This window comes from Falco peregrinus, chromosome 5 (assembly GCF_023634155.1).
Source record: "Falco peregrinus isolate bFalPer1 chromosome 5, bFalPer1.pri, whole genome shotgun sequence".
NCBI lineage: Eukaryota > Metazoa > Chordata > Aves > Falconiformes > Falconidae > Falco > Falco peregrinus.
In genome coordinates this window covers 36,622,657-36,650,161 of record NC_073725.1, presented here as the reverse complement: position 1 = coordinate 36,650,161, position 27,505 = coordinate 36,622,657, and the positions used below count along the sequence as shown (strand labels likewise).

Sequence of the window (27,505 nt, the reverse complement as noted above, 5' to 3'; positions counted from 1 at the left end):
TGAAATACTGTAAGGTCTGCTTATTTCTGATTCTGGTCTTATTTTTGATCTAGACTTTGCAGGTTGTACCTTGCACTTTTTCACAAAATCCCTGTCAATCTTAAATAGTTGGGATTTCAGAAAAGGTACTTTATAAAAGGCCTTGTGATACCCAGTACAAACTTTCAGACCTGCTAAATGACTGCTATGTATGCGTAGTGCATTTTGGTGTTTATGAAAATGTATTTCAAGATTGTGGTTAGTTTTTATTTTACATATCTAAATATCTAAGTTCAGTTTCCTTTTGAAGCAGCTATATATGAAGAATATATATGTGAAAATGTTGCTTCAAAACCATTTTGAGGTCTTACTTAGATTTTTGACCTTAATTTACATGCTTCTTACTAGCTTTCTTCTGAGCCCGTAAGGAATGTCACCTGATTTATCTTACTAACATTGCTGTAGTAGCAGGTCTTCCATCTGAGTGAATTGGAAAGTATTATTGAGAGTAAAAACTACAAAAGGAGTTTCATAATACTGTATTATGGTTAAAACAATTTTCTTTCATTTGCATCCTAAAGCTGATTGTGTACTTCTTTTAATTCAGAACCTCCAGACTGGATAATGTTTTTGATGAAAACGTTTATTAGATTATTGAAGATTAGACTTTCTTATATTATTAAGTATTAGACTTTAAGTTTTGTATTCTCCCCATCTAGAAATATTTGGTTGCCATAAGAAAATGGTCACATGTAATAGGCACATAATAGACATCAAAAAAACTTGTAATGGTTTTCACCCCTGCACCCTCTCCCCTGATGAATTAGTGAGGCATTTTCCTGCTGATACAAGACCTAGGCCCGTCTGTGATTGAAAAAAGGATGGACACAAAAAGGGAGAACAACCAGCAAATAAGTAACTTTGCCTTTTAAAAAATAATGCTGGAGGACTTGGAGGAGACAAGGATCTTAGAACTTTTTCAAGTAGGCATTATTAGGAGATCTAGTAGAACAAGAAATGATTTTTTTGAAGACACTTTAAAAAACAAAGTGAATATAGGCTCAGTATGTAGGTCCACTCATGCCCTCCTTCCCCTCCCTGTTCCTTATGTCAGTCATCCTGAAAACACATGCCAACAAAAAAGTTACTTTTTAAAAAAAGTTACACTGCTGTTTCTGGGAGAGCTGGAATTACTGAGTCCTGACTACAAGGGATTTTTCTTGTGATTTGTTGCAAAATCTGGCTGAAGGTTTTTCTACAGTTGGGAGTTTAATACCTGTCTGCATAGCTCCCTTGTTCATGAAATCTGTGAAGATGTAATAATTTTTGAGACTTACATCCTTGTGTCATTTGGTTGAAATGAGTTGCTTGCTTCTCTTAGAAGACCAAACTAAAAGAGGAGTGTTGCTTACGTTGTGTTGAACGTGGTTTGGTTTGCTTTTCTCATCTTTAATCTCACCTGAAAACTGCTGTAAACTGTACTTTGGGGAAAACTTTAAACACAGTCTCTTGGCTGGGTTACAGTGTTTAGAGAAGTGCATATAATTCTCAAAATACCTGATTTCAGAAACATGTTCGTATTAGAGGAAAGGCTGGGGAACACCAGCAGATCAGGTCCATTTACCTGGATTTGGTGGGTACCATAATAAATTGAAATCTTATCCTTGTCACTTTGTGTGGCCTCCAGGCAGCCTGCATCTTCCCTGTCTTCTCAAATAGCAGAACTGAAAATCCCAAGTAGAGCAGGATTCTTCCTTCAGATACACGTGTATAAAAAGAGTAAAAATCACATGTAGATTCAAATCATTAACTTTTGCTCGTAAAAGTATGAATTTTCAGTACTTAAGCTATTTTATATGCAATCTTACCAAAGTGAACGTACAGTTTGACAGTTAATAAGGAGTACCTTCTAAAATGAAAATTCTAGCTTTGCTTCAAGAAGTTAAAAAGTTGTGCTGAATTTAACTGCCTCAAAGACTAAAAAAAAGACCCAAACAAAACATCCTGGAAGTGCACAATAACTTTGTGACAGGAGCTGTGGGAAGACCATCATAGATCCTTGTTTTTCTTAGGGTCAGAATTTATCTATAGAAAAAACAAACAAACAAAAACAAACAAAAAAAGCCCCAAACAAATCACTTCTATACTATGAAATGTAAGATTTTCAAAGTGAAAGTAGTGTTTCCATTGACATTTGAAATTATCATTTGCAGATGAACATTCACTTTCTCTTCATCTTTCACAGTGTCTCTTTTTGTTTACAGAACAGACTAAAAAAACCCTTTAAAAACAATTTACAAATCTGTTGACATTTTCATATGGAATGTGTTGACTTGTGAGGCCAGATCTACCACCTGGTTCTTAAAATACTGAGATTTTTTTAAAAGAAGTACTCAAAAGATATTCAGTGTTGTTAGTTTGTTATTCTGAGTTATTACTTTCATACTACATTAAAAAAGCAACAAATATGTAAAATTTGCTTGTAATCATTCTAAAATGCTGCAGCGAAACATGTAGCCTAAAACCAGTCCTCATTAATTGGTAACACAGAATCAAACCTTTTCCAACTCCTAAGGGCAGAATGAAAAGGAAGGTAGACTAAGTTGATTTTTTTTCTTCTTCTTCTTATATGCTACAAATGGTAAAATTCTGAAGCCTTGTGTAGTATCTAGTCTATACTTAACCTGGTATGTCTAACCTAGCTCAAGTACAATAGGGATAAAGGCAAAATAAATGAAATGGTGATAGGAAAGCTAAAAATAATATTTATAAGAAAAAATCCTTTGTGCAGCTCAGCTTTTTCTACCATTGCTGGGAAATGAGTGAATTTAAACACCTTGAAGGAGTTGGTTCTCATTTTTGCATCAGTCAATGTAAGCTTAGGGAAAACTCCTGAATATTTTCATTTGAATGAAGTGGGAAGTGTTTTCAGCAACGTCCAATTTATTTCTGACTAAGACATCAAATAAATTTAATGTAGCCAAATAACTAAAAAAATCTGACTAACCACTCACTATTTTTAAAGCGTAAAAGTTAACTTAGCTGTGAAGTGTTTCCTGGAAACATGCTAGCCTGACCACCAAGAAAGTGTTATTAGGATATTGTAGGAAACCTGTGTAGTGGTTTTGGTTCTGATATTTTCATTAGATCAGTTTCAACAAAGCAGAAAAAAATTATCTTTCAGCATTTTTGTGGGTATGTTTTTGGTCTTATGTTTTTTTATTATGAACACATTTTTTTGTGATTACCTAAAAAAATGAGGTGACACATACAAAAGCTGTTAATTGCAAGTTGTACTGAACATGACTTTTATCCAGATTACATATTATGACTTCATTTGCTGCACCTTCGCTGCAACGAGATTGTTTTATTTCATGTGTTGTAGAGAAATGTACGTTCTCAGAGAGCAAGTGATCAGGAGTTGATTGATGTTTTGTCTTGTTGAAGGATATTGCTACTTTTTATCATTTTTAAATAATAAATAATTATAATAATAATAATTTCCAGGAGTTATCCTGTCACTGAATATAGTATTTAACAGCTTCAGTAGTGATCAACTTATTAGCAGTATCCCGATTTTCATTTTTGTGGTTTTTTTAAGTTAAGAATTGCAGTTCCTATTTAATATATCTGCAAACTTGCTGTAGATGGTCATTAAAAGTATCTACAGGAACCCGTGTGGTGTGTGTATGCTTGGGGGAGGGGGTGGTTTTCGGGGTTTTTTTTTGTTTTTTTGGGTTTTTTTTTTTATCCATAGAGGAACACTGATGTAGAAACCAAAAGCTCTGAGTAAAAAGAAAACACTTGTTTCCAGAATAGTGAAAACTTTTTTTTTTTTTTTTTTTTTTTTTTAGTCTTTGAAAATTTGGGAGTAGTGTGGTTTGTTTTTATTGTAAAAACTCTCAGGAAGAACAATTCAGAGTCGGTGCCATTCTTCCCAGCTGAATGGCACTTGGTTTGTGAAATGGAGCAGCTGCGGTAGTTTTAGCTTGGCTCACAAAACCATTTGCTTTTTAATCAAGAACTTCAGATTCTGTGATGGTTGTTCATGATGGAGGTGGCCAGCCTATGCCCTGTGAGACAGCTGTAGTATAATTGAGACAGACTATGTGAAGTAAATATAAATGCTGCAAGGATGTCTTAAAAGCAGAGTATTCGCTAAACTAACTGAATTTTTAAAAGGATGAGAAACATTTCAACAGGCAAGAATTTACCACACAATGAAATATTTTATGTATAGTGATGTTCTCACATATATTGCATAAACCAGTGTTTAAGTCTTCAGTATTAACATTCCAGTTACACAGTGCAATATTGCAGGTTTTGGTGAAGTGTGTATATACCTGCATAATGAGAAATGCCCCACTTTCCCAAAAACATTATTATGAATATAACTGAGGGGGTTTTCTTAAATTGTCTGAGATGTGATGTTTGTCTGAATGTAGGTATATCTGTCACACGTTCATACGTACACTTATTTTAAGAAATAGACACTTGTATTTTATCAAATGGAATAGAAGGTTACTGGAGGCACTGAGAGGAATCATTAATCTTTGGTGGCAGTTACACTTTTCTAAAAACTTTTTAAAGCAGGGAAGTAAGTGTTCCATCTCATATAATGTAAAACTTCAGACTGACTGTTTTGGAAGGGATTTTTCTAAATAGCAGTTTGACTAAATCAAAAATATCTTGTGTTTGGCATCACAGATCAGAAAGTGCTACCCATATGTTAAACAGGAAAAAAAAAATAAGCACGGTTTAACATCTTGTAGTAATTTTATAGTCACAGTTAATAACTGTTTTGTATTTTGGACTAGCTACTTGTACGTTTCATGCTGAACTATGTTCTTCATATATGTAACAAGTTGGTTATGGATTAATTATACAGATCAGAATATTTCACTTTGTCCAGACAGGCTATTTCACTCTCTTGCTGCCTTTTACATGAAGTTTAGCTTAACTTTTAAAAAAATACTATTCTCAAGTAATATGATGATAGCTGTCCTTGTGGCAGAATATGATGATGCTTCTAGACATTCTCCTTTGTTTTCAAACACTCTGTTCCATTTTGTGTTTCAATGTGTACAGTCTCAAACCTCTTTGATGCTGACTAATTGGGGTGGGGGGGTGGGAAGACAATGTAAAAGGGTTAATCCTTTACACTGGTATTAATGAGTCAGCTGGATCCCTGCCATTCTCTCATTTCTAGTTCACTTAGCACTGATTAGCACAAATGACACTTAGTTCTGTGGGAAGGAAGCTAGGAAGATGGTAGGTAATGCAGACCTCAGATGAGAACAGCCTGGTCTCAGTTAATACAGGTAAATGAATCTTTGCCATGTGGGTTGAGGTAAGAAAATAATCCTGTTTTCCTGCTGGACCTCTGGGAACACTGAGAGTGTCGGTAGGGCTGGTGTATTTGAAGCTCACACGTGGTAGATCAAAAGGTGGTCAGGCTGTTTTCTGAACTCCATTTTCTGAAGTGCTGCTGGTGATTTGAGTTTTGTATATACTCACTTGACACCCATGCATCTGAAGTAAGATGGTGAAAGTCAGTCATGATTTGCATGTCTGTGCAACTGAGAAGCCCTTTCTTAAATCTGTGACCTTTTGTGACAAAGCTTTGGAAAGGTTTGATTGGGTATTAATACAGTGGTAATGTTTCTATGGTCTGCCCTGAGTTTTCGATTTGGGATTCAGGGACAGTAATAAAGAGACACTAATTCTAAGATGTATTTTCATTACTTTTCACTGCAGCTATAATTGTAAATTGATTAAAGCAGCAGATGCAGAGAAGGAAATCATGATTCAGAACACACTTGTAGTCCACTTTTTACAATGTTTTTTATTAATTTAGAAACATTCAAGTGAGGCTAATGCAGAATCCCTCTCTTAACACCTTCATTCAACATGCACACTGAAGTCCAGGTGCAGATTCAGTTCCTGTCCCCTGGTGCTTCTGACTTTGACCTTCCCATGATTAAGGCAGAGACCCCTGTTCCCACCTCATTCCTTTACTGCAGGCATCACTTCACCTGCACCAATGCTTAAAAGAAAATACATTGAGTGGCTGCATTACAGGATAGACCTCAGGTAAGTAAAGCAGGGTCTCTTGTGCCAGATCATTTTCTTCCTCCCCAAATCTCTTCAGTCGCTGGGATGCTCTTAGAGGCGTGCTGACATCCCATATCTGAAAGTCTTCTCGCTGTAGCAGAGCTTTTCTTCTGATAGCAACCTTTCAGAACAGCTGCCTAAGTTTGGTCTACTCTTCATGTTGGAGAATGGTGCAGAAGTCATGGATTAGGCCACTTATAGGAGTTTGACTTCAGATGTCTTCATTTCAGAGCAATTATTCCGATTTAGTCACTGGGTGGAAAGATGCTTCCCTGCATAGGGAACAGGTGTTGAATATAGGTGCCTCCTGGTCACATTTTACGGAAGCCTGTGAGCAATTGCTGCTTGGGGAACTAAATTGCAGCTGTTCCCCTTTCCCAATAAATTAGCCCCAAAACATTTTGTGCATTTGTATACCACACCTACTTTTTGTCAAACTCCCAACAGGAACAATCTTCTAACCTCCAAGTTGCATAGAAAGTTTGAGATTGGTTGGTTTTGAGGCCTTTTTTCCTAATTAATCCCTTTGGGCAGGACAGTAAAGCAAAGGAATTTTTTCTAACCACAAAAGCTTTAAAGTTAAGTAGTTAGGATATCTCAAAGGCAAAATCCTGCCTGCTGTCTTCTCCCATGTCTGATCTTATTCATTTAAGAGCTGTTTGGCCAGTAGTGGTTTTGCAAGTGAGGATAATCTGATTTTATCAGCTTGCTGCTACCCAAAAGCAAAGGTGCTCTTTTCCTCCACTTCAGTCAATATTACTTTGCTCCAGCGCCAGTGTTTGCTGGATTTTGTCAGTTGGCTCAGTTCCCAGAAAAAAAGATGGGTTAATAAGCGGAAAGTCTGATGTTTGTCATAGTCAGTGCAAGGGCAGGGCCTTTGAGTGAAGGGAACAGGAATTTCCCTCCTTAGTGGTGGTGAGCGATTAGATCAACTCGTGTGGTCTCACCTTTATCCAGGCAAAAGTTAAACAACTAATCATATTGCATGCAGAAATAGTTGCTTTTATTGAGAAAATCACCCTGTCTTAGAATGGCTTTGTCTTTTGCCCCCCCGAAGGAGGGCCGGTTCCTTCATCCCACTTTCTTGACTCTACATTCTTGCCATTTAATTTTTCTGCAATTTTATGATCTCTTCTGAGTTAGTGTTGTGCTGTTCTAGTAAAGTGCATTGATTCAAAGAGGTTGAGTGATGGAGCCAGGTAACATAAGAGGGAAGACCAAAATGAGAGGTGTGAATGGTAGTGCATCCTCGGGCATTGGTAGCTGCTCAGTTGCCTCTTAGTGTCTCATCACTCAGTACTACGCAGGTACCTGATAGGGAGCCAGGTCTGCTTACTAAGGTGGGAGAAACTCAGCCAGCGGAAGCAGTTCTGGATTAGAGCGCTGAGTGGACACAGAACAGACAAAGGGAATGGCAGGAGCAAGCAGCTCAGAATAGAAAGATGGGTCCGTGCATTTTGGCAGCCTTGAGTTGGTCTAATGGCAAGCATGAACACTATCTGTCCTGCTGCGGTGCTTGTGTGCGTAAACCTCTAGGTGCTAAGCCTGTTGTCCTCCCTTCTCAAAGGAAATAGGAAATCAGTTGTTTTAAAGACAGAGGCTGTGTCTTTGGGGAAGAAAGGGGTGTCATTTTGTGTTCATGGCCCTGGATTGTTTTTCCTTCTAGTTTTTCTGCACATCAGGCTGCATAATGATTGTGGACAGATCACAGTGTGAAGATTTCAGTTTCTGAATATAGGACATGTTGCCAAGTAGAGCACGTGTAAAGCAGTAACTGCATCATGGAAACTGATTCTCTCTTGTTTTGTGAAAATCATTAATCTACCGTAGCGGCTGCCTATCAGATACAGGAGTTCAGGTCTTTGTGACCTAGAACTTCATCTGCCAATTTTCAACCTGTTGAATAGGTGTCTGGTAACACAGCTCTTTGTGCATGGGGTAGTCTGGTTCTTTGGCTTCTTTTACAGGGAGACAGTAGTGTGACATGGTTGGTCTTTGCTTTTCTCTGAGTACCAAGTTCAGAATGGAGGTGGTAAGGAGTATGGCTAGAAATGGGAAGGAATATCAATAGGTGTTTCAGGTCTTCACAAAACACCTCATGTTCAGGATTCAGATAAGTGCATCTTGAACAGAATTTATGAAAGTCGTGTGACCTTACTTGGGTTTTTTACTGCTATATGCACAGTTGATAATTGAATTAAATACTCAGGTGGATTCTTTGCATTGACCAATTAAGATTTCTGGTTTTCATAAAATTACTTTGCCCATAGTAATTCTTAAAACTAGTTTATGGAAGTCCTGAAACAGCTGTCATCCCGGCTAATGTTGTTTGCTTCTAGAGATGGCTCCATGAATGCAGCAATTTAGCTTTGTGTGGTGGGTATTTCCTTTTCTGATTCCCTGCAGCTGACAAAGTAAAAATTAATACAAGTTTCTCATGAGGAGAAAGCAAAAGACAGAAAACTAGTTGCTCTGTTGACCCTTTAGGAAGAAAAGGAAGAAAACTGAAAATACATATTAATCTCTCATTTCCTACAGCCTAGTGATAATAACAAAAAGGAACATTTTCTAATATAATAAATCATTTGGGGTTTTTTGTGTAAGAATTTAATCATATTTTTGGTATATGACTGCAGCACACCTTTGAAACTTTCCATGTTGATCTGTATAATATCTAGAGTGGAGATTACATTTAGGTCCAAAATACTGCCTTCTGTCTTTTCATGGTGGAAAGCAAGACTGCTGCTGTGATAGGGTGTGTTTCCACAGGACAGCTGAGCCGCTTAACTGTCTGAAGAACCAGTCATCCTGCTTCTTGCTCCTGGAAGCAGAATTACTTTCCATCACTCTTGTGCCAGCTCTGCCAGTACATTTGGCATCTGTGATTTAGCTCACTAAACTGACAGAAAACTAACCCAGCAAGAAAGGGAGTATGTGTGTGTTTATTTTTAACCAGTTCAGTGAGCTCCTGTAGGTTGGAAGACCTCTGGAGACCCTGGGAGCCACCACAAAGGAAACAGTGGGAGCACTGGGGCAGGTGGGGAGTGGCAGGACTGCTCCTATTGGCAGCACCAAGCTGTTAGACTGACTCAGCCATGTTGTGAAAACTCACCCTTAGGTAATAATGTTAACACTACAGGTTGACTGAAAGTCTTCAAATAGTAGCCAGAAGGGAGTTACCAGATGTACGCAGTTTGTTTTTGTAGAGTGGCCTTTCTGTTTTCAGTGTGTTGTGTTTTGAAACAGATACTTATTCTAATGTAATCGTGTTATTGCATGAAAACAATCTGCAGAAAAATTGCATGTGCAGGGTGAACCTGTCTGAGAATTTGACATTGAGCAAGCCGGTAAGGAGCTACAGAACCTGGAAAAAAATTGTACTTCAGCCTCTGGGACAATCTGCTCATTGAATTTTGGGGAATTCAGAAACCTCTGTACTTCTGGTCTGCTGAACATGTGAGAGTGGTCCTTCATCTTTGAACATCAGGAAGTTTTTCTTAGATCTTGTAGCCCCTGTTAGTGAAGCTGACATATCACCATGGATTTTGAGTGCCCATAAGCCTGGAGTTCCCTGGAAACCCTGGCTGCAGAGTTTAAAATCCACCGCAGCTCACCCTTCTGGCTCCCCAAGGTCTCTGGGGAAGTGGGTGGCTGGAATCTCAGGAACAAGAAATGCGCTTTTTTTGAAAACTGCCCATCCACCTTTGTGCTCATGAAGCTGGTGTGATACTATGTGGGTGTTTTGTTGGTTTTTTTTGACAAATTGAAATGTTTTTGTTTCAGCTGGAAAATGCCATTTCTGTAGATAGTCTAGGGAAGGGACTGATGTACAGTGTGGGCATAACTTGGCATAAGTGATCGTAGCCCTCAGTCACCATTAACAGCTAATGATAAAAGTTTCAGCTGGCTATGACCTTTCTTCATTTTCTCCATGTATGATAAGAATATAAGCAGGTGGTTTTTTTTTTTAAAATGGATTATTAAAGAGCTGCACAATTACCTTTTTTTTTTCTTTGCTTTGTGGGCAGTGTTAATGTCACTTTTTGGTGTACATGCAAATGTTTGGACGTTTCATTGAAAGACACAATCAAAAATATATCAGCTGGACTTTTACAACCATTACCCCTGGATCTTTGTAAATCGCTATTTTCATGTAGTAGGGCTTTTTTAGACTTTGTAAACTGAATTTCTCTGTTAAGAAATTCTCATTCATCTCTTTTTCTATGCAAACTAACTTCTGCCCTGCTTTTCAGATACTTTTAGAGAATTCTGCTAGTGCTGATATTTCAATTTTTTTTTATAACAGATTGCCACTACCATGTTTGCGTAATGTGAAAATGCAATTGAAGGTCCAAACAATGGTTAGAAAGGTTTCAACGTACTGAATCCAAAATGACATTGTCTTTAAAATCAAGCAATCTAGCAATAATATGCTAAAATGAACATTTCCCCATGTTTTTTATGCACACGTCAAAAGTAAACCAGAAGTTTCATAGTATAGTTTCTCCTGCAAAGCTGGCTTTAAAATAAAGTTCCTAGAAATACTAAACCAGTTTAAAGCACAAAATTAATTAGAAAAGAACACATTAATCCTAGTTAATCCTAGCTTTTGACCTATGCACTCTAATAAATAAATAAATAAATAAAATTATGTAGTCCTTTTAATCATCTATGTGGAGCTGGTGACTCATGAGAGGTCTGATCCAAAGATTAGTTACTGTGCTGGTTTTTGCCACTTCTGAGGACAGGTTAAGTGGATTTATGTTTTATTTTGTGAGGAGACTGCCTACTTCTTAACCCATTTTGTTTGTTTGTTTGTTGGTTTTAGAGCCCCTTCCTAAATCTGAGGTAGATCAGAAGTTGGTAATAATACAATGGAATTAACAGTGTAAATCAAAAGTAAAATTTCAAGGAGTTATGAAAGTAGATTTATTTGTTTTATTGAATAATTTATTGGGATTTCTTTTGGACGTAGGTTTTCTTTTTAATATTCAGAGCCTTTGTGTAACAATTTTAGGTATGTTTATAAACTTGCACTTGTTACTGCACAAAATCCAAACAGACAGTTTATACCTCTTTTTAGAGGAAAACAAAATATTCTATGTTCTGAAATACTCTGCAAGCATGTGTCAGAAATGCAGAAGTAGCAGTGGATGTACCATAAGGTTTTCTACTCAGAATTGACATTATATAGTCACAGGGACATAAGATTGCCAGGCTGCCATCTAGAAAATAACCTTCAGAAAAATGCAGGGTGGAAAGCTTTTTGAGCCACAGTATTTGTAAGTCTTCTGACAGAAGCTTAGATACTGTGATTTAACTTTCTGCATCAGGTGTATTGGTACCTGTATGTCACACAGACACATATAAGCTCTGTTATCAGTGTAGCTGTATAACTTTGTGTGTGGTGTTTAACTTAGTTTTAAACTAATTCTGCTTAACTTTGTTTCAGAATTGAGTGGGAGCTTCCATGCCTCTGAGAGTATGAAATTGTTATTACTTTGGAGAAGATTTATTATAACTATATCTCATAAAAGTTACCTTAAACAAGTGTTCTGTCCTATACATGAATTCTTCTCCCACAAAGTATTAACTTAGCTTTCTGGTACTTTCAGAGTTTCTAGAAGATGTGACAAAAAAAGTTCTTAGTAACTAACATGAATGTTATAGGCAGCAGCTCACGCATGAAGGCAAGTTACTGGGGTGGGGTTCTATGTTGACGTACGAAATTAGCCTCTATAACTCGAAAGTTAGAAAGTAGGTATGTTTATTGCGCGCAGATGCACGGGGGATCGCTCCTCCACAAGCGTGCATGCCCGAAGTGACGAACCATCTCACATTTATACAATAAAACAAATCAATATTCAATTAACGCCTATACATATTCATTACCTAAACCCGCTTACTCCCGCTTCGTATGTTAATTAGCTTATCAGTCCTTTGCCTGGAATGTGGTGGTCTTGCCGTTTTGTAGGTGATTCATGTCCTTCTGACCATCTGATCTTCTCCAGCAAGAAGACTTAGCACTCCCTCCCTCTAGATAACATTGGGATGTCTCTCATCCTTTTCTCATCCTTTTTATAAACAGCCCCTTTGTTAGAGGAAGAAGGCTAGGTGTCTCCTCAAAGCTGTGTGCCTATGTGACCAGACACCACACCTATGACCAGTCACCATACCCACATTCCTTGAGCAGACATATACAATCACAATCGATGTCCATTGTCCCCATTTCACACTGTTTCTCCATATCAATGTGATCACCTGCTCCTCACAGTGCATCCCACAGCAACTAGTGTGACAAAGTGGCCCTGTTATGGGTAGACTGAATGACTGATCTACAGTTTTTTTCTGTGAGATTTTCCCCTCTTCTTCATTGTGTAAGCATAGCTGAAATGCTATCAAGATAGAATAAAACATGATGTTCTCTGGAATATGAGAAATTATGAAGTTCAGTTTCTCAGGGACCTCCTTGAGGATCTCTTGGTGCTCCTACTCTGCTACAATAGCCCTGGCTATTTCCCTGCTTGATTCTAGTGGCCTTCCTTGCCTTCATTCCCGGTGACCAACAACGGCAGTATCTGCCACTTGACTGGCTAGCAGGCTAAGAACAGAGTGCAGTGGGTTTTTCCTTCAGCAGGGGCATTACTCCTGGTCTTTTTTACTACCCAGCTGCAAATGATTATATTCTGCAAACATCTCAAAGTCTTCTGTCTCTGTGCCAGTTTCAACAACATTTGACAATGTTTTCCTGCGTTATCAAGGACAGAAGATTGGTCATGCAAATCTAATTCCTTAGGAAACCAGCTTAAACTTGCATTATTTGTTTTCTAACGTAATTTGCATTTATGTAGCAAGCTTCATATGCAAATATTAGGCTATCAGCACCTGAGTTTTTGACAGGCAAATAATTTTAATGCATGCTGGACCTACTGGCATGCAAGTTAGACAGTGTAACAAAGAGACTGAGCAGGCAGACCACACTGCTGATTTTTAAGTGCCAGGAAAATCTCTGTCCTCATCAAAGTGGGCTTCAATGTGCTGTTTTCATTCCGGACAGGATTGCCTTTAGAACCAAATCATGAATAAAACAGGATAAAATAAATAAAACAGTTAAGCAAGGATTGTGAAACAGTCTTAATTTCATAGTGAAAAGTTGAATGCTGTAATAAATAAATCAACAACACCTGTGACCGTAATCTGAGATAGGTTTTATAGGTTGATTTAACTAATGACAAGAAAATGATACTGCTAAAATGTGTTTAAGGGGAGGTTGCTTGCCAGCAGTACTCTGTGTGAGCTGTACTATTGTCTTCAACTGGGTTTGTTGTTACTAATGTTTCCCCAAAGCCTTTTACCACTCATCAGGAACTGAAGAGGTAAAGACTTGTATTGTTTTGAGATTGAGCTTTTTATCATTCTTCCAAGCAAAATAAGAAATTGCAGGAAGGATTGTAAAGATCGTGACTGTCATATTCTCATGAAAGGCAGAGAAGACAAAGTTAAGCAAAAGAAACAGAACAAATAAAGACAAATAATATTGTCTTTATTCCCAGTTTCCCTCCCTTGGAAAAGCAAAAGGGATCTAGTGGGAGACTGTAATGATGGAAGAAAATCTAGCTTGCAAACTGCTGCTTCTTCAGCACTTGTTGCATTCAAGTCCATCCCTATAGCAAAGCTGAATTATGCTAAGCGTATACATCTTTCACTTTTCTCCAAATGTCTAAAAATTTAAGGGACTTCTTGTTTTATTCTTAACCTTAAAACAATGTACTTATTCTGTGGGATGACTGAGCTGGCCTGGATGACCATGACAATAAGCTAACACTCAGTGATTATGTAAACAATAAATCTGAAACAAAAGAAGTAATCAGCTTATAAAACTTTTCTTTTTTCAAAAAAAGTAGATTAAATGGTTTACTTTCACAGGAAAGTATGATTCACTTGCGCTTGGAAGGTTGCATTTGTTTTGATATGAATAGGAGGGGCTTAACTGGCAGATGAAGTGCATTACAGGAAGATTTAAAGGTTCTCTAAGAATGTCAGTCACTGCAACTTAATGCATGTAGAGACTGGACTATGACATCTAATCTATGCCTTCCAGGCAGTTTTTCAGATATTTTTTTTTAGGTACAACGTTCATGATAAATGCTAACATATAATAGATACGCTGGGGACTTATCTGCAGAACAGCATCAATTGAACAAAGGAAGAGAGTGAATAGTTTTGAGGTTCTCCCTGAGGCATTGGCACACACGCCCAGATAAGCACAAGTGGTGTTGGGTCAGAAGACTTACGCTCTTGTGTAGCTTTTGTTTTCAACTTCTTATAAAATGACTGAGTATGTCATAAGCCCTTACTTGGATCTGTACTGTGTTGGTTGCTTCAGTACTAAGGATGTATTGAGTAGCTGATAATCATATCACCTGTTTGTTCCGATAGCAAAACTAGATAAAGGGTGTGGCAGCATCTAGGTTAATGAACTCAAGAATGAGATTTCTAAATAGCAAAATGGAAAAGTGAGATCTGTTGAAAGATGTGCTTTGGTGAGGGGGTTCAGTGATTCTGTGGGCTACTTAGAAAGGCTCGTATGCACATACAGTGGAGGTGAAAGTGCTTGCATGGATACATCACACCAGTAAATCATAATGAGACTGATCCTCAGCATTTCTTTATGCTTGACATGAAAGTATCGTAAGTTAAAACTGAAGTAAAAAAAACATTTTATCATAGGGGATCCTGGCTCATGGATGAATTCTACAGCTTGCTTTGAATATGACTGTGAACCTGGAGGCAGCAAATAGAGGGATAGATATAACTGAAAGTGAGGAGAGGCTGTGGAATCTCTGTCTTTGCAGACTCAAAATTCAGCTGAACAAGCACCTGAAGGAACATAGTTTCACTTTGAAATTAGCCCTGTGCTGAATTGGAGGTTGGGCTAGTGTGACCTCCAGGGATCCCTTCCAACCAAAATGTTGCTGTGAAACTTTCATTTTTGATTTATCAGCTTTCTGAAAGAGTTGGGCACCTCTTAAAAGAAAGCCATATAAATGGGAGTCGGGGGAGTAGGAATGATTTAGTGAAGTGGTTGGAGATGGGGTTGGATTTAAACTCTAAGGGTTCTTTGTTTTAGGATCCAGGAAAGCTTTGAAAGAAGTCAAACTTCTAATGTTAGAAATACTAAGAAGACAGAGATAAAAAGCTTTTTGCAAACTTAAGTGTGTGGATCAGGGATACTGAAACCCTGCCGCAGCCTCTAAATCTTTCAAACTGTTTTCTATTGCCATTTTCCTAAAGGTTTTTGTTTAGGGGGAAATAAAAAAGTTTCTGTAGTGAGTATTTCATCTTTTTGCTGTGATCTTGGTAGTGGGATGTGGATTGAGAAAACCCTGACAGAATTGTTTAGGAAAATGGAGACTTTACATTAAGATTACCTGCAGCAGGATGGGACTCCAAAATGAAACTGGGTGGCAATTTGGAGTGCCACTCCCACAATCTTCAGTGGCATGTGCTGTAGTTGGATTTGCTATTCCTCTTGACTGGGAAAGGATTGAACCTTGTTGCTTCATGTCTTTAAATGCAAGAACATTCAGGATAATGTTTACCTCTACTGTCTCCCTTTTACAAATTTGAAGAAATTGGTCTTCTGGGTTCTCACTCTGCAGGGTTTATATAGATTTTTCTCATGATTTGTCAGGATAATTAGAGAAGATTCTGGGAAGTTCTACTTCTGATTAAAGATTTATTTGTAGGACTGCTTAGTACCCTTAGGTATAGGGTTGAAACTCAGTATAAGGCTGCCAAAGACTTAGATATGTGTGCTTAGGCTAACACAGACCTCTGCCTTAGCGTGGGCTTATACAGACTTCCTTCTCATTCACCCTTACACAGCGTAAACTTTTAAACTCTTGTTTTGCTGAAACCTGCAGCTGTGGCAAATCTTTTTGCTGATATACAGGATTTTTAGGGGATATTATTAGCTTGTAGAAATGAAACTGCTGTTGATATGAATAGCTTTAATGTGAAATCAGGATGAGGTGACGTGAAACTAGCATGACTTCATTGTTTTGCCAATTATACATATTCTTACAAGACTTATGTCTTGGCCATGTGCACATGGAAGCTAATGAGGATTCACGGATAAGTTTTATAGCATAAATGCTAGACAGAATGGTAGTACCACTTTTAAGAAAAGAAAAGCATCACCTATCCATCAGTGTCCCATCTCTCCCACTGAAGAGGACAGCAACTGGCCAGTGCCTTATTTAATTCAGATGGATCATTGAGTGGTCTGTTCCAATGGGAACTGTCAAATTGCTTACAGTTTATTATAATATTTTGCTGTGATTGTGTACAATCCATTGAGGGAGTATGGACTAGATGATCTTTAAACATCCTTTCCACCCCAAACCATTTTTTTGATTCTATGCCCAGTAGCAAATTTTCTGAAGTTCTTCCCTCGGTCTTCTGTTAAGTGGCTGGATCCCATAAAACCAGCACAATTTTGTCTTCTGGGTACTGCCATCAGTGTTCCCTGGTATCAGCCCAATGCAGTCACCAGCTCACTCATTGGGTAGGAATTGGCTGGTAAACATATTTGACTGATACCCTGAATCGGCAGCTCAGCACTCTTCTTTGGCACGAAATGTGGCTATGGGTTCTTCTTGAAAGAAACCAGTGTGATAGAGATGAGGCTTGAGGATGGAAATGGCAGTGAGGAGAACAGCAGCCACTTGACATCCATTGCTGATCGCCCATCTGCTGCGTGCACAAAGAAAGGAAAAGAACTTTTTACTAATAAACTTGCAGTGGTGCTGGAAGTAAATGGAAGCTGTGAGACCCTGGCAGTGGGTTTTGGAGAAACAACCAGGGCTGGGGAGAGACTGAGCAGAAACAGATTTTAGCCCTGCTGAAGGGGAGCTATTTAAATCAGGCTGAGAAGAGCAGAACTCATAAGTGTTACTCTCAAAGCCCTTTACATGGTAGTGTGATTGTAGGGACTCCTGAGACTCAGACGTTCAGAGGGAATTACAGTACCTCTTAAATACCATTGCAGATGGAAAGTGCTGCCACTGTTGATGGACTGAAGCCTGAAATTCTCATAGTTTATTCTGGAGCAGGGTGACTTAAAATTGGTGTGTCTGGCCTTTCTTCTGGTCTTTCTTCCTTAGCTCAGGGAGACAGGGAAGGATTTAAAAATAAGAAGGAGGGGCATGAAACTGCAGTAAAACCTTGATGCTTCCACAGTCAGCCTCTCCTGTTTTCAGATCCTACTAATCCTCTCTTAAAACATTTTGTCTTTTTGCTTCTAAGTAGAAGCCAAAATACTCTTTGTTCTTGCCATTTCTATGCAGGGTAAAGAAGATAACAGGCAACGAAGAGTTAAGCAACTAACTGAAGTATAATGGAAAATAACTGTCTTCATTCTTTGAAACTGAAGGTGACATTTGAAAATCCATTTATTTAGTACCTAGTTACTGCTTGCTGTGTTGCACATGCCTCACTGTCTTGGGATTCTTGCACAGACCAGGCAAATGGCAATCCAGATTACAGAAGACTCTAAAATATATTTACAATTAGTTTTAATTTTTGAAACTGTGGGATAGACTTTTAAATGCTGTCTGTTGATCAGGAGACTACACAGCTTGAGGATAACAAAACGCTGGAAAAGGAAAGAGTATAAATAGAAATGCCACTTCCTTGTTGAGTAGAAGCCAAATTTGTGGTTGAACCTTTCTATAAGAGAGTTTGCCGAGGTCCAGATACGCAGCTGAATGCAGATTTCTGAAGAAACCAAAAATTCTGAGGTCAGAGCGGGGATGTACATAGTACTTACTGAAGACTGGACTGGGTATTTCTTTCCTGTGCAACACCTGGCTTCAGTTCTTGGAAAAAGAAGATACCAGTGGAACTCGGAGAATGTTGGTGTAAATCCAGCACCAGCTCAGTGAAAGGAAAAATGTATGTTTGACCTTTGAGTGCAACACCATTTATTTGGGCCTGGAAGAGGCTTAATATAACTTAAAAACAGCTTCCCAAGATTGAGGATTTGAAATATGGGTTCATCTGGACAGTAGGATAAATATGTCTACTGATCTCTTCTCAAACTTGTAAATATTTTCCCATTGATAAGTAAGGGAATATTTTACAGCAATAAGCATGAATAAATTTTTCCTGATAAATTTTCCCAGTCATGTCCTGCATATTACAGATTATGCTGCTGATGTTTAAAACCTGTTACACTACATGGAGCACTCTTTGTTTCTAATTCTTGCAATCCCTGAATAGTATATATTTTTAGATAGAGGACTTTGAATTTTTTTTTTATTTTTTTTCTTTTAATAGGAGGTTTATGACGAAAACTTTGCATAATGCTTTTAAGCCAAGGGATATGTGAGCCAGAATCTAATTGTTTTGTAAAATGAATAATTTTGTCAGTTATCTCTTAATTAAAATGCAGCTTTAAACTTGCTCTAGTTCAAACAAATTAATTCAAGAAGTCTTATGGTCTGTATTTATACAGGAGGTTAGGATAGATGGTTATGGTGGTCTCTGGCCTTATCTATGAAAATACTTGCAATTCGATTCTGATGAAGGACTTTTTTTGGGAGTGGTGTTGGGTGATTTGGTATTCCTTCCTACTAAGGACGTGTGTTTGTGATTTTTTCAGGGCCAGATTTCGTTTGCTTAGTTTGGCGAAATTGTATTTATATACCTATTTACATGGGGATTATGTAAGAGGAGTTGTTTGGGTTTGGTTGTGGGTTTTTTTCAGGATGTTTGTAGAGGAGGGGTGGTTTGGTTGTTCATTTTTTTCCCCTCAGTGAAAAAATATCGCTCAGAATGTGTGAAGTGCTCAAAAGAGCTCACATTATTTCCTGCTCCCAAAGGTCTATGCTCTCACTTTCTGGTGTTTACCTTCATCCACCTTCCTAACATGTAGGTAGATGGGAAGAGGAGATCGCAGGATTGCAGTGTAAAAGAGGAAAAGGCAGATCAGAGGGAAGCATTTGAAAGGCTGAGCCTGAAGATGGATGAGAAACTGTGACTTCCAGTTAAGGGATGAGGTTAGAATTTCTGTCAATGACAAGCTGAACAAAAAATTTTGGGGTGGCTAAACAAGACAAGTCAGCTGTGGTGAGCTTGATAAGGTTGGGAACTGGTAGAGCTGGGGAGGTACGTGAGAGTAGAAATAAGGATGACTTAATATGTTTGGATATTTGAGATAGGAACCAGTGAAAGAAGCACACCAACAATACTCATTTCTCTGGAAAACTTTTCTATCCTAGTGGAAATCTTGGGGAGCTTGGTGTGCAGCTGCCTGTAGCTGTTTTAACTCTGGTAATTCAAATAATAACAGTCTATACAAAGATTCATGGCTTATCTTTGCAGGACCATATGCCTGAAAATATGGCAAGAACTTGGGGCTTTCCCATTTGCTCCCTCCCTCCCCCTCCCCAGTTTATAAAGGCAATTTGAATGTGAAACACTATAAATATTGTTACATTTTGGCCTCCTTAAGAGCTTATGACCTCTGGGAGCTGGATGTAAATTCTAGGTCAACAAACTTAATTTCTCTCCAAGTGAGCTGTTCTTATTCCTCCTTTCCTGTGAAGATTTTTACATTTTTGACCTTTTTGTCCCAATTTCAATCAAAATTTTGTTTTCATCTTAAGGAAAACTAATCACAGGAAGAAAGTATATTCTGGGTAGCATTAGCACACATGGATTTGGTATTTTGTTTTTTGCATATAAAAAAATTCTAAGTGCTTTTCTCAGGAGTAAAGACAAGGAGTAAAAAGTTGGTTCCTGTGTTTCTTAAATCTCTGGTGTAACTCTTTCAGTATGTTTATACATACGTCCAACTTTACCCAGTATGAGTCCTCGCACTGACTTCAGTTAGCTGTCCCTTTGCTACTGGCTGGCTGTGCAGCTTTTCCGTTACACACTGGGTGAGTCTTTGTTCAGCTCGCTGCAGTCTACTTGCAGTTTCATGCATCTCCATGCAGCCAGCTTAAGTTCCATTGACAAATCCTGATTTTAGGGAGGGGTATCCTGTGGAGTCTTTCCTCCTGCATCCTTCATGGAATGTAGGACTAGAAGGAAACACAAAAGGTCATTCATATTCCTTGTCTTGGCAGGATTAAAACGATTCATGACATGTTTCTTCAGCCTGCCTCTGAAATCTTTTGGAGGTGGACCACTGATTAGAGACACCATTTCCTTAGGATGTTTTCAACTGCTTAAGTAGCCCTTACTACCTCAGAAACTGATCTGGCCTGAATTTGCTGTGATTTAAACTTGTTTGCACTCTGTCCTGGTTTTGGCTAGGATGGAGTTAATTTTCTTCTGGAGAAAATGGAACAGGACAACCAAAAAGATGGGCTTAGTGAAGGAGTTAAACTAGGGTAACTTAAACCCTTTAGAATTGTTGCTGCAGGACTCTTTAAGGATACAGACTTTCAAAATACTCCATTATGGAAAGCAGTATCAGTTCAAATAAAATTAAAACTAGAATTATGTGACTAAATCTTTCACCTTTCTAAGTTGTCTCCTCTTAGCAACTATTTACTGAGTAGCACAAACAGCAGAAGTAGGTAAGCCATAAAATCTTTACAGCTTCTTGTACACCCTCCCACTGACAAAGAAGGTTGGAGAAGACAGACTAGGTGGATGCTTGTTTTACAGTATCTGAGAAACAAATGCTGGGTTCTGGTTTTTTTTTTTGTTTTACTACCTTTACCTTTTTAATAAAATTAATAATGTACCTTCTGTCTTTAAAATAGATTTAAGTACTCTTGTCTCTAGTTTATCACTGATCTGCATATTTTAGATTGGTACCAGGTGCAGCTTTTGGGATAAACTGAATCTTGTTTCCTCAGTGAAGTCCTGAGCAGAGGTAGCCACGTGTATGCAATGGGAGGTTAGTGTCCAGCCTGCCAAGTAGTCATTGTCTGGGTGCAGTCACAACCAGGCAGTTCCTCTTGGTATGCTGGGTCGCTCTTTCAGCACTCCTGCACAGGTATCCTCTCTATAGAAACAAGGTTACAAATGAGGATAAAGTAAGGGTGCCCATGTCCTCCTAGCCTGACGTGGGATTGGGACGTGATGGATGTGTGCACCTGGCATTGCCTTTGCACCAGATACTCATACTGCTATGTCTCCTTTGTTTGACGCTTTGCCAGTATTAGAACTTGAAGGCCCTAAAGTATGCAAAAGTAGGGGCCATGCTTTTTTTTCTTTCTGTTTTCCTCTGAATTTTCCCCTTTAACTGACACAGACCTATTCCTGGGTTTTGCAGACCACTTCTCAATGTTTTTCTCTTTTCTTGCGAAAATCATAAAATATAAATGTGGCAACAGAGTTCCCCCTTTCCAGGGAATTGTATAATTTGATTTTAAGAAGACTCAAGAGGTTTTAATATTCTATATAAAATATGAAGGATTTCAGTGATTTAATAGGTATTTTTTTACTTTGCTAGGTGACACAACTGATGATGAAAGTAGAGAGTCAAAGGATAAAACTTCATTTCCAGAGACCAGGCCAATGTACAACCAACCTCCACAGGTAGGAGACTATTTATGTATGTGCACATGGTGAAACTTCCGTAGCAGCTTATTTAAGAAGCATGGATGTCCTGCAGGAGAAGGTTTCAATGTATTCACATTTTCCATAGACTGAGTGCCTACTCAGCCTTCCTTATCATCTATCGTAAAAGAAGCACTGCTAGTAAGTAGACGGCAATATTATCAAGGCCACTGATACTGATTTGTAGAAGAAATAGAAAGAAGGCTGGGCTGTATGGTATTGCTGAGTATCTTATTGTCATACTTGAGATGTGCAAGCCTGAAATTGCAGCTAGCATGTTAATGAATTGCATAGAAATATTAGTGTGGTGAGGTAGTGATGAAAAATGTCAAACATTTACATAAGTCATTTATTTCCACAGCTACCATTATAAGTAACATGTTGTAAATGTGTGAGTATAATAGACTGTCTTAATTTTGTGTTTGCTTTCTGTTTCAGTACTCTGTGGCTGTAAATCTGGACTTCTTTTTCTTCATCTGGTTTATGTAATATTTAATCCATGTATACCAAAGAGTGCTTTTAAGCATATTTCTGCATATAATGTACACATATTTTCTTCTCTGCCTCCTCTGAAAATGTTTTTGCAATGAGTATGGGCCTGTTTTCCATTGCCATATAGTTTTAGATATTTGCAAGATAACTATGAGACATTTTGCTTGGACTTTTTGTGCTTTTGTGGTGGATTCTTTTTTACTTTTTTGCTTAACCTATACTTTCTGTCTTTCTCATATCTAGCTTGCAACTGACTGTGTCTCTGTCTCTCTTTTCTCAATGCCATTTTAATATTTATTATTGCTAAGTCCCTTGGTATATCACGGGTGTGTGTGATAATGTTGCATCTTTAAGAGTGGCCAGCATGTGTGTGATCTGTAGTCTCCTTTTTTACTTTCAACTTAAACCCCATGTCTGATACAGAAATCTTTAATTCATCATAAGTAATGACTGGTTTGCCTTCAGATAATGTGGAAGTACAAATTAGATAACAATTAATCGCAAAATTTTAGTCTGACTTCTGGATCCATGCACATCAGAGCTAGGACGTTTTGCAGCTAAGTCCAGCAGTTTTGAGGCAGTATATAATGCATTGAGGTTGTGGTTACCTACTGCAGAAGACATAGTTTCCTTTAATGTGATGTTCTTACTAGGTATTGTCAACTGCCAGTTATTGTAGCATCAGTGGTTTGTTCAATTGTGTGGAATTTCAGTAAAATAGGGACTTGTATAGATTTTAAGTGTTTATGAGTTAGAGGAAAGAAGCAAAGTTTTCAAAATAAAACAGCAGATATTACAGTGAAAGTAAACCAAAAGATTTATTTTTACCTTTCTATTAAAAGACTTACGTGTCACAAAGGTAGTTGTATGAACTGACTTGCAACAACAGCAGTTAAATTAAGATACAGCATTTTGTAGTATCTAAGTTATTAATTCCAGTCTAGATTTCAGTATTTGGACTTCAAATTTACTTGAAGGAATTCTCAATTTCTCAAACTAAATAGAGTAACTGAGGATCATGGAAATTGAATGGATAATTCTGGCCATTAGGAAAGCAATATTCCTATTTGCAGTGGTGAGTATACTTCTATAAATTTGTGGGAGAACTCTGCTGATTTAGTGAAACTGGAAAAGCACTGTATTATGTATTCAATGTCATTGAGACATAGAACATTAAGTGAAATAATAAACGTGTTAGCATTAAAACAGGAATACTTTGTAAGCATAGTACAGTATGTTAAAAGATACTTAGACTGCAAAATAGTGTCAGATATTTGTCATGCTGAGTTGAACAGAAGAGTGTTTAGTTCTTTAACTGTATCTTTCAATTGCTGGAAACTTGCTTTTATTTTGAAATATAAACTGTTTTAGAACTTACTAGATGTAGACTTTGTAGAACATGGGAAGTGCTTTTAGAAATAGGATTTAAAGCTGAATGAAGTAATACTTTATTCATGGGTCACTTCCTTATGCCAAAGGGAAATGAGGTTGAGTGATTTTTTTGAAGAAAGTATCTTCTGAGCTATTTTTTGGTAACTGTTGTCATCTTTGGAATTTCGCATTTACTTATGTGCTATTGGATTTGTTTGCTGTACAATTACTGAATTCTCGAGTACTTACTTTTATATCAGCTTGCATAAATCATTTAAAGTAATGCACAAATAAATGCTTACAACAAGATCGTCTTACTGCAACCAGCAACATTGAACAGAACCTCTTGTAACAATTGCCATACCTGCATTCTGCATTATTTTAAGTTTTTAATATTGCATGCATGTTAGAGGAACTGCAGGTATTTAAAAACTTGTTGGAGGAAGGGTGTTCTCAAAGGCCAACTTTAGTCCAAACACGTTATCTTTTGCTGCAGAGAGTGGGAACAGAAGCTCCTGTTTTGAACATTCCCGTGTGGAGTATTTTCTCTGTCTCCTTGAGCAGGTTTAGGAGGGTCATCTCCTGATGCCGAGTCAGTCCTAGGGAGATGTATTGTCCGGCAGGGTAATGAGTGCTTTGGGCTTAATCAAGCATACATGATCCCGCTGAAGTTGCTTGAGGCTCATGAACTAAAAAACATAGCACATTTAAGTGCTTTTCTGGATTGAGGCCAAAATGCTTAGCACTCTGCAGGGCCGAGAACTTAAATTAGTCTCTTTGTGACTGTGAAATACAAAGCTTCTAATTGTAACTGCAGCACCATCATAATAGAGATATTATGGTTTTATTTTTTCATGTTTGTGAATCTTGCAGTATTGTAGTACAATTTCTAGATAATTCAATCTGCTTTCACTGGGAATTTGAGGTTACAGAAAGTAACAGAATGGAAAGGTTAGTTTTGATATATGAAGAGTGCTAGAAACTCTAGTAATGTGGTGGAGTTATTTTTGATAATGAGCTATTCCATTGGTAAAGCAAATTAGCGCAACCGTGTATTTTTGTCCTACTGTGAGAGCAATTACATAGCATATCTGTTAGGAGACATAAAAAATATTTTTGACAGATGGTATGGCTGTGAATTAGGATTTATGAAGATTATTGTATGCCTGGTGTCCAGGACACCTGGGATTATTAAATTGATGTAAGAAACAACAACAACAAAAAATTACATTTCTAGTAATAGCTGCAGTGTTTTGTATCTCCCTACTGTCACCTTAAGAAGCAGCTCATGTTTATTTGATGCTGCACTTCTTGATAATCTGACATGCACTCTTTAGCAAACAGATGTCGGCAGATTTAATGGGTGAAAAAAGTAAGTGTATTAAAATAAACTACCAAAAATGAGAGCCGTCTTTAGATTGTAAATTAAGATTTTTCTCTTGCTGTGTGTTGTGTGTGTGGACTTTTTTTCTTTATAGTCCTATTTCTTCCTCAAATACTTAATAGCTATTGCGTTCTGTCTAAGGAGCTTGTTATACATTTTCTAGGGCAAGAGGGAATCCCCCAAGGGATTGCTTAATCCATAATTACCTAATTTATATGTTGTTGTTATAGCCACTCTTAATTATATACCGTGCTGTGATACTTATCATCATAGGACATAGTTTTCTTTATGAATTGCAGTAGTTCTGTTATGGTTCTTGTGCCCTTTCTTTTCATAATTTGCTACTAAAAACTGAGAACGTAGCATATAGAAAGCCCATGTTCCCTGAAGTAAATTTAAAATTATCCATGTTAGTGCAGAAGTGGCGTGCACTGTTTTAGGCAAGTATCCAAATAAAGTAGAGAAAATAATTTTATATCTGAACTGGCAGATAATGTCCTCATTAAATTGATCCTTTGTAAAGGTGCTATGTAAGGATTCTGAATAGATATAAATAACAGTTTCCTAGGCATCTAGTTAGGGGTCATATTAGTCAATTGGAAAGACAGAAGTACTATGAGATATAAAATATGAAGGAAGAGATAATGGGAGCTGTGAGTACACACAGTAGGGGAAAAAATTAATTTAGTTTTCTTTTTACTCTTCTAGAGAAATTAGCAAATATTGCTGAGGTTGATAGACTTTTAAAGTATCCTTTGAGCAGATCACCTGATATAATTCCAGGGCATGAATACTGCTAATGTTGTCTTGTTTTTCTTTTTTAAAAAAAAATAATCAAAACCATTAATTGGCTCTTTCAGACCTATTATTGCCCAGTTTTTACTAAAGCTTGGCTGTCTGGATTATTTTTACAAGTTACTGGAAAAGGAGCCGTTACTGATCGTGCCTCTGTTCAGTCACCCAATTCTTAGTTTATGGTTCAGAGGGTCACATATCTAAAATCTCAAGAAAGGTGTTCTGGGCTAGATTTACTGCATCATTTTAAATTCCCTACATATGCTTTAGAGAAGGTGGTTTATGTTTCAAAATTGTTGGCCAATGTTCATGATTAGTTTGCTCCATTTTGATAATATATAGTGTTTATAGAAAATGTTGCTGCTTAGATTGGCGCCTTTTTTTTTTTTTTTTTTTTAAGCTCACATAAGGTAGAATTTTAGTCATGTCCTGGTTAGATTAATTGCTTGTTATATGTCATATTAACTCCAAGATCTTCTTGTTCACGTACAAAGCCCTTAAAGCATTTTGGTCCATATTTTCTCTCTTCTTAATTGGGTATGTAAGCAATAATCACTTAATGAAATTATCCACTCTTAGCAGGGACTGGAATAAGACTGTCTGCAGCAAGTCATCAAGCGTGTACTTTTCTCTGAATGCTGGTACCATCAGAATAAAGATCTTACATTTTATTTAACTATTGTGTATGATCATAAGCTATTAGAAGTGAAGTTTTAACATTACCTTTAAAGAAGATGATGAGTTTTCAGCGTTGGCAGCTGCAATGGACATCATCTTTCTTAGCTCCCTCCATCTTTTGCATGTATAATAAATAGCTCGCAGTTCTTTGGCGGATTCATGTGCAGCCACAGATTGAAAGTGTGTATGAAGTAGAGCTGCCATATGATAAGAAAGGCATAGTATATGGTGGTGATCTTACTGAGAATGAAGGTAAGTAGCCCAGTCAGCCAACCTCCCCCCCCATTACCTATTACAACTACTACTATGGAATAGCATATTTACTTATACAATATTATTATATTATACAATAAACAATATAAATTATATTTTCATATTGCTCTCTGTTTGACAATTGACCAAAATACTTCAGAGGTCTTCTCATACTGGGAAGATCTCCAGAATGTAAGGACCAGTGGACTTCTATTTGCCCTCAACAGTTGGGCAACTTAGGGGGTAGGGGAAGGGTGTATGTACATATTATATATAAATATATTAGGTATATATACATACCTATGTAAAATTTAAGCAACATGATCATCTATAAGAAAGTCTGCTTCTGCATGTCACAAAGGAGTAGTCCCAATGGCCTCACAAGCAACATTTTGTAAACTCTGACTTGTGCAATCTATTGAACCAGGGTCAACCAGTAAGACCTGGGGGTGTCTTGTAAGACCATCACCTTGTAGGGTGTTTTTCAATTCTGAAGTGAATAGTTAGACTTGTTACCTGTGTAACATGATAATGCAGCTGGGGTTATTTCAGATACTCAGTGATCATAGTAATGTCAAGAATGCTATGTCCATTGTCTTTTTCTTAAAGGGAAGCATTGTATTTTTAGATATAGGGATCTGGAGTGGGAATTGAGAGATGTGAATTAACTTGATTGTCACCAGCTTCCTTTCTGAACTCAAAACCCAGTTCATTTTCAAAAAAGTAATGCAGTGGGCTATTACAAAGCACTTTTCTATAGCACTTTGCAAGTGTGAAATACTGTTAATTCCTTTAACTTCAGTTGAGATTTCATTACGACAAGAACTCAGGAAGCCTTATAGTCTTTTAAAATGG

The 27,505-nt window shown here is 37.6% G+C and overlaps 1 protein-coding gene and 1 long non-coding RNA gene across 4 annotated transcripts in view; one reads left to right on the top strand and one right to left on the bottom strand.

The window, feature by feature from the left end:
* The window catches only part of UMAD1 (UBAP1-MVB12-associated (UMA) domain containing 1), an 81,896-nt gene that overhangs the window by 41,627 nt on the left and 12,764 nt on the right, over positions 1–27,505 (top strand). For all 3 annotated transcript variants that reach the window (XM_013305254.2, XM_027776842.2, XM_055803688.1), the window contains exon 3: positions 21,572–21,657. In XM_013305254.2, coding sequence (XP_013160708.1) covers positions 21,572–21,657 — 86 coding nt within the window. The remainder of the gene's footprint in view (positions 1–21,571; positions 21,658–27,505) is intronic.
* On the bottom strand, positions 22,964–26,583 carry LOC114010192 (uncharacterized). The gene is made up of 2 exons (XR_003551539.2): positions 26,444–26,583; positions 22,964–24,230 (listed from the first exon to the last, which is right to left on the bottom strand). It is a non-coding gene; the product is annotated as an uncharacterized LOC114010192 (long non-coding RNA).